Source organism: Piliocolobus tephrosceles, unplaced genomic scaffold (genome assembly GCF_002776525.5).
Source record: "Piliocolobus tephrosceles isolate RC106 unplaced genomic scaffold, ASM277652v3 unscaffolded_40, whole genome shotgun sequence".
In the NCBI taxonomy this organism is placed as follows: domain Eukaryota; kingdom Metazoa; phylum Chordata; class Mammalia; order Primates; family Cercopithecidae; genus Piliocolobus; species Piliocolobus tephrosceles.
This window is the reverse complement of record NW_022324309.1, coordinates 1867548-1880539: the sequence shown is the minus strand read 5'-3', so window position 1 is coordinate 1880539 and position 12992 is coordinate 1867548. Positions and strand designations below refer to the sequence as shown.

At 36.7% G+C, this 12992-nt stretch overlaps 1 protein-coding gene across 13 annotated transcripts in view; it reads left to right on the top strand.

Annotated features, from left to right (window-relative positions):
* Positions 1–12992, top strand: part of LOC111550202 (calcium-dependent secretion activator 2) — a 565477-nt gene that overhangs the window by 422190 nt on the left and 130295 nt on the right. For all 13 annotated transcript variants that reach the window (XM_026454331.1, XM_026454332.1, XM_026454330.1 and 10 more), the window contains one exon: positions 6988–7089. In XM_026454331.1, the coding sequence (XP_026310116.1) occupies positions 6988–7089 (102 nt within the window). The remainder of the gene's footprint in view (positions 1–6987; positions 7090–12992) is intronic.

Here is a 12992-nt window from a genome sequence, read left to right as displayed (position 1 = left end):
CAACCCATAAGCTTGCTAAGCACTAGGCAATATGCAGAGTCCTAGAGATTATAAAGCCTGGGGATTATAAACACATTTATCCCTCACATATCTAGAAGCTGTCCAGGTGATAAAAGTGATTGAACAAAGTAACTCTAGAAGATGGTATAGTTTTCGTTAAGTAATAGAATGGATGCTCATCAGCACTAAATAATGAATTTTAAGTAGGAATGTGGGCAGATATGACTACACAATTTTGGAAGTGCTATTTAAACAAAGTTAAACAGATTTCTTTACTATCAGGCTTCTCAGACCCCTTCATGTGCTGTGATTGTCCTGTGAACCTCCAAAAGGGTTGTGTAATTTGCATTGTTTACAAAATATTTGGGCATCCCTGAGAGTCATTGTTCCTTACAATGTGTTTTGGAAAATGTTGAAAGCCATTAATTCATCTTTACTCAAATTTACTCCAAAGGAATGGATATTAAACACGTCAAAATTAGTTTTTGCCGGGCGCGGTGGCTCAAGCCTGTAATCCCAGAACTTTGGGAGGCCGAGACGGGCGGATCACAAGGTCAGGAGATCGAGACCATCCTGCCTAATACGGTGAAACCCCGTCTCTACTAAACAATACAAAAAAACTAGCCGGGCGAGCTGGCGGGCGCCTGTAGTCCCAGCTACTAGGGAGGCTGAGGCAGGAGAATGGCGTAAACCCGGGAGGCGGAGCTTGCAGTGAACTGAGATCCGGCCACTGCACTCCAGCCTGGGCGACAGACCCAGACTCCGTCTCAAAAAAAAAAAAAAAAAAAAAAATTAGTTTTTATTGGTGTTACAAATCTCTGAAATTTTTTATTATACTGGAAAAGAGAACTATAAAATGTGTGAATACAGACTGTTCGAACAAGGGAAGTAAAGCACTAAGTTTGCGCAGATCTGAATATTTAAGCAGATTTCCTCATTGATATATTCTCTTCTGCTCAAATGCCTGATTCTACTGCCCAGTTTTGTACCCTTTTTCTTAGATATTTCTTACCCTATAGTGTAGTTGTTCTTTACCTTTATAGAAACTAAATTTTTAATTTGTTTTACCGCAGAAACCATCAGAAATAATAGAAAATGGATTAGGATGAGTAATGCTGTTTACTCCTCTCATTCCTGACTTTTCCTTTAAAAATATCTTTTTCAATGTGGAGCTCATGTCACACTTGTAACAGGAGGAATTGATAATCAGGATGTTCCATACATATAAAAGAGTTTTTGCATTTGTTTTAGAATGCAGTAATCTGCCAGATTGACGGATAGCACAAGTTACAAAATTGCTTAGTTCATGGAGAAATTTAAGTAAGTATGTATATAGAGGCCTTATCAACTATTTTTTAGATGAATCTGCCTTTCAAAAAGTATTGTCTGTGTTTGTGTGCACACATTTGTATGCAGCTTGCAGGGGGATGAAAACAGAATGCGCGACCCACAGGCATATGTTAAGATCAGGCCTCAGTGGCAGAAGGTTCTGTTGTACAAATTCTGTTTTTTAAGAATCTTTGAGGTAAATTAGCACATAACTGCATTTGGTGTCCAGTTGCTTATTGTTTAAGACCAGATAGAAGTTTTATGTCATAACTTGTTTGACTTTATTTGTAATTCAAAGAAGTATATCTATTTTCATCTGTGTTTTATAATTTGTTCATATCTTAAGCCTTTTTCACAGAGCACCCTATTTTTATTGAAATCATGTAACTTCAATAATTACAGGCCCCAGAAAAAAATGAGAATAGTAAATCTTTATACATAAGACTACCCTTTCTTCTCATCAGAACCACTTTAATATTTAATTATCATCATAGACTTAAGTCCCACTTAACATTCGAATGAGAAAATTTGTATTTTATGTTACAATTTTAAATAACCACATTTTAACAGACTATCAATGTCAAAGCGGCATGATTATGTTTACTTATATCTAAGGAGAAAAATTCTATTCTTAAGATTTAAAGTAAATTATTTTACTTTTTTTTTTTTTTTTTTTTTTTTGAGACGGGGTCTGGCTCTGTCGCCCAGACTTGAGTGCTGTGGCCGGATCTCAGCTCTCTGCAAGCTCCACCTCCCGGGTTTATGCCATTCTCCTGCCTCAGCCTCCCAAGTAGCTAGGACTACAGGCGCCCGCCACCTCGCCCGGCTAATTTTTTTGTATTTTTTAGTAGAGACGGGGTTTCACCGCGTTAGTCAGGATGGTCTCGATCTCCTGACCTCGTGATCCGCCCGCCTCGGCCTCCCAAAGTGCTGGGATTACAGGCTTGAGCCACCGCGCCCGGCCTATTTTACTATTAATTGAAGTAGAATTAAACACCGAAGATTTTCTGCTAAGTGTAAATACATACTAACTTTAATTAGAGATCTTTTTACCCGGTGTACTTAACTACAGTTCCCACTTCTGTTTGCTTTTCACAAAATGTTCTATTTTAGCAACTATCACATAATAAAAATGTTACAAGCTGAGCACGGTGGCTCTCCCCTGAAATCCCAGCACTTTGGGAGGCTGAGGGGGGTGGATCACCTGAGGCCAGGAGTTCAAGACCAGCCTGGCCAACTTGAAACCTCATCTCTACTAAAAATATACAAAATTAGCCAGGCGCAGTGGCGTGCACCTGCAATCCCAACTACTTGGGAGGCTGAGGCAGGAGAATCGCTTGAACCTGAGAGGCAGAGGTTGCAGTGAGCTGAAATTGTGCCACTGCACTCCAGCCTGGGTAACAGAGGGAAACTCCATCTCAAAAATAAAAAAATAAAATAAAAATGTTCCAATAATTTATACCCTGTTCTAATAAGTAGTAATAATAATTTGTCATATTACTAATTCATGAATTCTTATCATGTTAAGTAATATTTTTATATTGCATTTATCACTCATTCATTTCCTCAGCATATATGTGTTAAATATCAATAATATGCCAGCTGGTATTCTGGCACTAGAGATACATCACAAAGGAAGCAGACAGTAACCAAATAGCTAAATGTATCATGTTAGGTGGCAGCCATATGTACAGTGGCCATCAATAAAACATATTGAGAAAAAGGTCTATGGGAATGGAAAACACACCTTCATATAGGATGGTTGGAGATAACCTCACTAATCTCGAGTCATGTAAGTAGATACCAGAAGAAAGTGAACAAGCAAGCCAGGTGTGCATGTGTGCATATATGATTTTGTGTACACGTAGAGAAAGCGCTCTCAGGCAGAAGCAGCAGCACTTGCAAAGGCCTTGATGCTGGAGCTTGCTTCCTGTGTTTAAAGACTAGCTAGCTAGGAGGCCAGCATGGCTTGAGTGGAGAGGAACAGGGCAAGTGAGGGGGTAGATGAGGTCAGATTGTGGGAAGTGGAGCTCATAGACCATTATAAAGGCTTTGACTTTTACCTTGTGTGCTACCATTACAACATTTGAGTCAAGGAGTACTGTAAAAATGACTCATGCTTGAAGAGGCTCAGAGTAGCGTGTGGCCAGTTCTCTGACAAAGAAAGCGCTGGAGGAGAAAGACCAAGAGGCTGCCTACATACTCAGGGATAAGCTGATGGTGGCTGGGGTCAGTGGATCGGTGGTGGATATGGTGAAGGAAGGTCAGGTTCTGGGTGTGTTTTGAAGGTAGAGCTGGCAGGAATGAAATTATAAACTGAGCTTATATGAACGATAATTTTTAAATCTCGAATACTCTTAGTCTACTAAACAAACATTCATAAAATATAACTGGTTTAAATTTCTCTCAAGGCTTTTGTAAAAACATACTTTAGAATGTGTGAAAGAACAAGGTTTAGTACTTCCTTTCTTAGGGTCTTCTTTAACTGACTTGCTGATTCAGTGGTAAGCATTATATTTTCAATGTCATTGGTTTTTAAGGTCTCTACCTTTGACAAGTCAGATAGAAAATGTCTAATGTGAGGATATTCAAAATAGTCCATTATTGCTTTTCAAATGTAATTTTCATGGTTTAATTAGTTTTCTATTGCTCCTTATTATTTTCTGTCAAAATATAGCAGAAAGAGAGGAAGGATAAGAGCATTGTCTTTGGAGGGCAAGAGACCTAGGTTCAAGTCCAGGCTCCTGCATTTCTCAGCGGTGTGACCTTGGAGAATTAACCTAACCTCCCTGAGCCTCAGCAGCCTTCTCTTTTGGAAAGGAGACAGGATTGCTGTGGGCTTTATGTGTTATTCTACACATAAAATAGCCAGTACAAAATACCAGACATGCATTTAAAATTCTGTAAGTGCTCATCGTTATGTTTGTTTTAATAATTACAATGACAAGATGTTGATGATATGGAAAGTACTCGCATTTATCGGGAAGAATTATTGTAGGAGGAAATGTTGCCTTTAGAGTTGACTACTGCAAAGTTGCCATTTATTACCAATAATTTAGATATAGAAGGCTGTTTCATATTCCTAATATTCAGTACTTAATCTTGTATGTATACTAAAATAAAGGATGTGTAAACAAAGGCAAGTCCAAATTGCTAAACGTGGAATTTAACCTGTCAGATTTGCACCTAATTTAGTGATAAACTCAGTAAAATGGTGGTCCTTCGCTCTATATAACATTCTTTTCTTAGTGAAGGTTGACACAAGTGAGCTTCCCCTGACTTACCTTTCTCACTTGTCATCACCTGACCCCCTGGCTCCATTCTGTCAAGCAGACAGTGCACCATAGTGAAGTCTAATATGATGGGACAACTTACACTATCACCGTGGATGACTATCTCATTTGACAGTTGAACCAAATAGAAACGTTTACTCATATTTAACCATGTAGCGCCTGTCAGGTAGCTAAGCCAAAAGATTATGTTAAATCAGCAGAATAATAAAGATAAGTTATTTGCTCTTTTTATCAATTTGCACAGGCATATTCAGTGAAATAATCACCTGTAACATTATGGTATGAGTTTTTATTGTTGTCTACATAATAATGTAATTTAGGTGTAGTTTTTGTCTGAATACCCAAATTCCCAATTAATGATTTATGCAGAATTTCCCAGTTGAACTTTTGTGATCATTGTCAATGCATAATTATTCATAGGTTAAAGTTTGTGTTTTGTATTAACATTTGCTCAACGGGAATTGATTCTAAAGTAATATGTGAAAAATCCATTATTAAATAAATGTAAAACATTAGGATTCACTCATAGTTCACTGCTTTGTAATTTATGCATTAGACTTTTTCTCCTTCCTAAAAATACTTGAAAGACTAATATTTGGCCATTAATTTTTCCACAGTTAACATTCAAAATGAATTCAGATGGAATAAATGTGATTGATTTATTATTCTGCATATGAAATTAATGTTTCCCTATTTAGGAATAAAATATTGTAAGAAATGTTTTCAAAGCATAAATTCCAGCAGCATGTGAGTCTCTGAAGTAAAAATTACATACTCTATAGTGGAAAAAAATTCTCGTACTTAAATGATACTTTGATTTGACTGAAAGGTCATTATGTCAGTATAATTCAGGGATAAGTTTAAAATTAATTGCTTTCATCCTCATTGACTAGTTAACAAGCATCAAACATGTATATACACACACATACATATGATTATATGTATATATACAAAGGAACAAATAAAAATCTTGTTAGGAAAGTTATTTTAAGCATTCATTTTTCTTTGTTTTCAATAATTTCTGTTTCTACCTATTTTATATGTAACCATTACAATTAGTACATTGGAATGATAAATGCACAAGTCTTTGGGAATTAAAATATAATCTTTAGAGAAATAAGCTAAGCTGGGCACGGTGGCTCATACCTGTAATCCCAGCACTTTGGGAGGCCAAGGCGGGCATATCACTTGAGGTCAGGAGTTCGAGACCAGCCTGACCAACCGTGTGAAACCCTGTCTCTACTAAAAATACAAAAATTACCCAAGCATGATGGCAGGTGCCTGTAATCCCAGCTACTGGGGAGGCTGAGGCAGGAGAATTGCTTGAACCCAGGAGGCGGAGGTTGCAGTGAGCCAAGATCATGCCATTGCACTGCAACCTGGGCAACAAGAGTAAAACTCTGTCTCAGTAAATAAATAAACAAATAAATAAACAAACTAATAAGGTAGGAAATGATTGGTGTTAATTATCAAGTGCAAAAGGCTTATTTTGTTGTTAAAATATATAAACAGGTTTTGAAGTGAATATGAGATTCATACTTTTTTTTCTCTGCATTAACAAGACAGTTAAGATTTCTATGTTCAAGATTTTAGATGATTGCTGTACAGCCGGATACCTAAATTGATACAGAATAAATTATAAATTTCTGTTATTTGATATATTTTACATTTTTAATCCTAATCTTAGTAAAATAAGATTTTTTTTCAGTCTTCATAGCTACTTTGTAAAATTCTGATGGAACTCACGTTGATTTCACAGGAATATTTAAACACAAAAATCTTGAAAAGAAACATAGCTTTCTTTCTTCCCTGTATATTTTAATTCTAATATTTATTTTTATTCATATGCCTATATATTTAAGCAAACAAAAAGGGCTGTGAACTTCTACATATATCCAAAATTTCTATGTTTCCTACAACAATTAAATCTCCAGTTCTGTGTTAGCTGAATTATTATTTGGAAGAGAAGCAGTTAAGACATTTTACCTTACATTCATTATTTTTTAATAATATCTTCATTCAGGGGATTTCACTTAGTTGGTCAAATGTTTGGTACTACTATAAAACACTTTTCACTACCATTTTCAAGGACTAGTCATTGTTTTGGTAGATCTGGAAAATATTTATTGTAATCTTTTACCTTGAAGCCTGTCTAAAAGAGAATAATTCCATTCCATTCATTCTGGGTCAAAATATAAAACAAATGGCTGCAAATATATCCAGTAAGTTTCCACTGTAAACACAATTAATATGTATACAGTGAACTTTTCCTTGGATTTTAATATATATATATATAAATGTATTAAACATATAAAAGTAAATGCTAAATCAATATAAATTATTGATTCTGATTTTTTTTTTTCAGACCTGATGGAATTGGGACTGTTTCAGTGGAAGAAAAAGAAAGATTTGAGGAGATAAAAGAGAGACTCTCTTCCCTTTTAGAAAATCAGATAAGCCATTTCAGGTATATATATTTTATTCATTAATATAAATATTTCTTTTCATATTTCACTCAACCCTTACTTCCCCCACAAATTGTTTTTTGTATCATTCTGCTAGTGCTCAAGATCATCAGTAGCCCTCCATTGCCTGCAGGGGAAGGTCCACACTCTTCAGTCTGTGGTCTGCTTCTTAGTGTATCATTCAGTCTCCCGTACTCATTTAGGTTAGCCATTCCTCCTACAATATCCATTGCACCTCTTACTTGCCTTTTGCATTTCTCATTCTTGCATAGTCTCTTCCCCCAGCTCTGGTGACTGTTTCTCCTGCTCTCTGTGTTACCAGATAAGGAGCCCTCAAGTCTCACCTCCACAGTGGAGCCTTTCTCAATTATTCCAGCAAAGAGTATTCTGAATTCTTTGAGCATTTATTGTCTGTACTATTTTCTTGTCACTTATAACCCACTTAGCTTTAAAGTCATTAGTTATCTTTTTATTCACATTCTGTGAAAACACAGGTCACAGCACCTAGCACCATTCCTTGCTCAAAAACTTAGCTATCAGCCAGTAACAGAGGCTCATGCCTGTAATCCCAACACTTTGGGAAGCCTTGTGGGGTGGATCACTTGAGACCAGGAGTTCAAGACCAGACAGGGCAAAATGGTGAAACCCCATCTCTATAAAAAACACAAAACTTAACCAGCCAGACGTGGTGGTGCGTGTCTATAGTCTCAGCTGCTCAGAAGGCAGAGGTGGGAGGATCACCTGATTCTGGGGAGGTTGAGGCTGCAGTGAGCTGTGATCACACCACTGCACACCAGCCTGGACGAGAGCATGAGACCTTGTCTAAAAAAAAAAAAAAAAAAGCCACCAATACTAAGAAACATTTCAAACATTTACAGAGTAAAAGATAAATACCTTGATAATATTTCTTTTCTCCTGGTTATAGTTAGTTCAACAGACCTTAATGATTAAAAACAGAAATATGCCAATATATTTTCTTTCTCTCTCTCTTAGTAGGCCTATAAAATGTCACCACATAAAGTATTGTGTCTTCTAACCTGTCTGCCATGTTGCATGCATGTGATTTGGAACCATTTCATGTGCACTTATTTAAAAAATAAACTTAGTGAATATGCTCACAAAAATATTTTATTTAACCATATGAATGCTATGTGACTATGCTGAGACTCTGTTTCCTTATCTTCTTATTCTTCCTGATACCTTATTGCCTCATTATTATTCCTTTTTGTTATGTTTTCTGATAATATAAAGGTCTTAGACTTTGTGATTTTTTAAATGATATTGAAAGGAGAAAATCTCATAGTATATACTATGAATCTGTTCCCCTACATTAGTGATTTTTCAACTGGGGCTGGTAGCACTACCTTAGGGTAAGTGAATGAGGTACAGTTTTCATTGTCACGATAACCAGGGGTAGGGACAGTCATTTAGTGCTGGGTTTAAACGTGCAGTACATGAGACAGTCCCACACTGGAGAATTATTCTGCTCAAAAAGCCAGTAAATTTACATTAGGAAACACTGTTGTAGATAACATAGCTGAATTCAACTTACAGAGTTAAGATTGAATTCTCTGCCTGAAATGATTTTTGAGTTTATAAACAAAAGGAAGACATAAAAAATTCTTTTGCATTTGTAGAGATGTGTTTCTGCATTTGCTGTTGTTGAAAGCATTGCCTTAGCCAGGTGCGGTGGCTCACACCTATAATCCCAGCACTTTAGGAGGGAAGGTTGTTTGAGCCCAGGAGTCCAAGGCCAGCCTAGGCAATGTAGCGAGACCCCATCTCCACAAAAAAGAAAAACAAAAAAATTACCTGGGTGTGGTGGTGTGTGCCTGCGGTCCCAGTTATTCCAGAGGGTGATATGGGAGGATCACTTGAGCCTGGGAGGTCAGTGCTACAGTGAGCTCTGATTACACCACTGCACTCCAACTTGGGTGATAAGACTCTGTCTCAGAAAAACAAAAACAAAACAACCAAAAACAAACAAACAAACAAAAAGTGTTGTCTCCTAGGTTGTATAGAATCCTTTAAATGTATTTTATGTATCTTTCAATGAAAATCAGTGTAATTTCCCTCTTTTTTGCTACCGTTGAGACCCAGCCATCATTCAATTAGATATCTGTATTAGTAACTAAATAAGTCCCCATTATTATATCAATGATTTCAACTGCAAGCAATAGAAATTCTACCTCAAACTGTTTTAAACAATAAATAAATTTGTATGCTCACTTGCCTGCAGGTCTCAAGCAGGCAAGCCTTAAGACAAGCTTTATTCAGTAGCCACTGCTCTCTTTCTTTGTGATTCTCACAGTGCTATTCTCTTTCATGGGATAGCTTCATCCCCAGACTGGTAATAAGATAACATAATTTTTTGATTTTTTTTCTTTATCTCACACCTTAGCCATTAAGCCTGCAGAATTTCTTGGCCTCACATTCATACATGCCAGTGTTCAAAGGAAGTCATAGAAGCTGTATTTTTCTGTAGTTTTCTCTTAAGATCATAAAGTTTCCTTAGAAGATCTAGCAAACTATTTTTTTATATCTCATGAGCCTGGTTTTGAATCACAACCAGCGGCCAGAGAAATTCTGTGCACTGGATGCCTCAATCAGTCACTGACATTGACATGGGATTGCTATATCGAGTTAGAGTAATCAGAGCCACTCACCAGGGGACTTCAGTCCCCCACACTACCACCCAAAAACTACAACTACATAGTAGTGGACAGCGCTCTCCATGTCATTTATTGTATTCATTTTGTATTAGTATCATTTTAGTTTCCTGTCCTCTCTTAAAGTTTTGTTTCTCTATTTCTCTTATATGCACATCATCTTTGGATAATTTCTCTAAATATGTACTTTACAATCCTGGTATGGTTTGGTTCTGTGTCCCCACCCAAATCTCACCTTGAATTGTAATAATCCCCAAGTGTCAAGGGCGGGACCAGGTGGAGGTGATTGGATTGTGGGGGAGGTTTTCCCCATGCTGTTCTCATGATAATAAACGAGTCTCAGGAGAGCTGATGGTTTTACAAGTACATTTCATGAATTTTCAGAAACTTAACGATTAAAAAAACCCTAAAATCTTCCAGAAAGAGAAACCAGATTTTATATAATGAGTTAGAATGACTTCTCAACATTGATTTATTCTGCAAGTATTTATTGAGCTCCTACTATGTGTCAGACAGTGAACGAAACTTTAAAAGATCCTTTTCTTCAACTTTCATTTTGATGTGAGGAGCAATACTGGTATCTGGAAAACAGTAACTTCATATTTCTGAGAAACTATCATTTCCAACCTAGAATTCTGTACCAGCAATAGTTTCTATTAACAGTGATGGTAGAATAATGATATTTTTAGACATGCATTTAAAAAAATGTTCCTTTTATATTCCCTTTGGTGAATTGTAGAATTTACCAACACCAGGGGGAAACAAAGAGGATCTAAAATCCCTGAAACTGGCTGGGTGTGGTGGCTCACACCTGTAATCCCAACATTTTGGGAGGCTGAGGTGGGTGGCTTATTTGAGGACAGGAGTTTGAGACCAGCCTGGCCAACATGGTAAAATCCTGTTTCTGCTAAAAATACAAAATTAGCTGGTCATGGTGGTGAGCGCCTATATTCCCAGTTACTTGGGAGGCTGAGGCATGAGAATTACTTGAACCTAGGAGGCAGAGGCTGCAGTGAGCCGAGATCATGTGACTGCACTCCAGCCTAGGTGATGGAGTGACACTGTGTCTCAAAAAAAAAAAAAAAAATTCCCTGAAACAAGAAATCAACATGGGAGAGAGAAAGGAATCACTAGAGTGATGGTTAACTGAGACCCTCAAAGTGCCAGTTGATTTTAGAGAGCAATCAATTCTGACTGGAGCATGTCAGAAAAGGCTTCAACATAGATTAAATTGATAAAACATATTTTGACATGTTGAGACATTTACCCACTTGAAATAGAGTTTGGAGTTGTATTAATTAGATTGTACTAGTTTTACGAGAATTTGGAATTGTATTTGATTAAGTATATAAAGAGAGAACATCAAAAATAAATAGAAGTATGAATTATGAACAAATTATTGAGCAAAGCACAGAAAGTAATCATAGAAAATACTGTGTCTCAGTTGTCTAGGATATTCTTATAACTAATGTAATGTAGATACTGAATGTAGATCTAACCCCTGCAAAATGATGTAACTATATTAGAAGTAAGGAAGGGATGGAAATTTTGTTTATAGTGGAGGAATGTGGTCAAAAAAAAAAGAAAAAAGAGCTACTTATGTCCAAGATGGAGCAGTAGGGGATTATATTTACCCTCTCACCCGAAACAATTTTAAAAGGCCCCAAAAATGGGAAAAAATATTTTCAAGACATTAAACATAAAGCAATGAAAGTGATTCCTGAGAAATCGAAAAAAAATGGAGTAAGCCCTTTAGTTGTACCTGCTTACTGCCAGAAGAGCATTTCCAGGCAATGATCCAGAAAGGAGGAACCTAAGTAGAGCCTAGTGGACTCTCTGACTTGAAGAGGCAAGCTGGAATTCCAGGGAGGCCAAGGTAGCCAGAGATTTCAGGCCAGAGTTCTAAAGGAGAGAGAGGAGAGAGCTATAGGCATTTGCAAATGATTCCCTGGAGTCTCCGGTTAAGTATTGATCATTCCATATATGTGAGCAAACTATCCAAAGTCTGACAAAGAACCACAGGAAAGGATTATGGGGGGAAATCTCCAATGCTAACACACAGGACCAGGGGTAGTTCTAGTTTTCATTACCCAGAGTGGAAAACCAACTCATGGGCATCTGTAGAGTACTATAGAGTACTCATTAGATTTTGCTTCAGCCATGGGAAAAAAATTAGCCCTAAAATAAACACAACTCTGATATCACCTAATGGGGATTAAAATCAACATTCAAATAAGTCAAACTGTTTCCAGGTAATTTAAGTGCATTCTTGAATACAGAGATCAAGCATATTTAAAGGAATACAAAAATATCTAGACATCAACAAGATAAAACTATGTCCAGCATCTAGTCAAAAATTTTTAAGTATATAGAAAAATAGTAAAATATGATCAATGAAGAGGATTAAAAAGCCAACCAAGCAAAACTGAGAAGACACAAAATATAGAATTAGTAAATAAAGGTATTAGAAGGACTATTATTAATATATGTTATATACAACCAGTTAAGGGCATGTATGGTAAACCTATGGCTGACATACTTAATGGTAAAAGACTGGATGTTTTCTACCTAAAATCAAAAACAAGGAAAGGATGTCTGCTGTCACTTCTTCTGTTCAAAATTGTACCAAATGGTCTAGCCAGTGCATGGATTCTGAAAAAAATGGATTTTTTAAAGTCATCCAAATTGGAAAGAAAGAAGCAAAACTATATTTGCAGGTAACGTGATTATCTGAATAGAAAATCTTATGGAATCTAAAAAATTCTACTCTAATATTTAAGTTGCAGAATCCTAGATAATTTTTTTTTTTGATACAGGGTCTTACTCTGTTACCCTGTCTCAGGGCTAGACAGTGGTATGATCACTGCTCACTGCAGCCTCAACATCCAAGGCTCAAGCTATCCTCCCACCTCAGCATCCCAAGTAGCTGGGACCAGAGGCACATGCCACCATGCACAGATAATATTTTCTTTTACAGAGATAGGATCTCCCTATGTTGCCCAAGTCTACTCTTAAATTCTTGAGCTCAAGAGATCCTCCTGCCTGGGCCTCCCAAAATACTGGGATTACAGGCATAAGCCACCACACCCTGTGATAAATATATAAATATTAATTTATTTCTACATACTAGCAACAATCAAATTGAAATTAATATCATTTACAATAGCAACAAAAAATATGAAATACTTTGGGATCAACCTGGTGAAAGATGTGTAAAACCTGTACACTGAATAGTA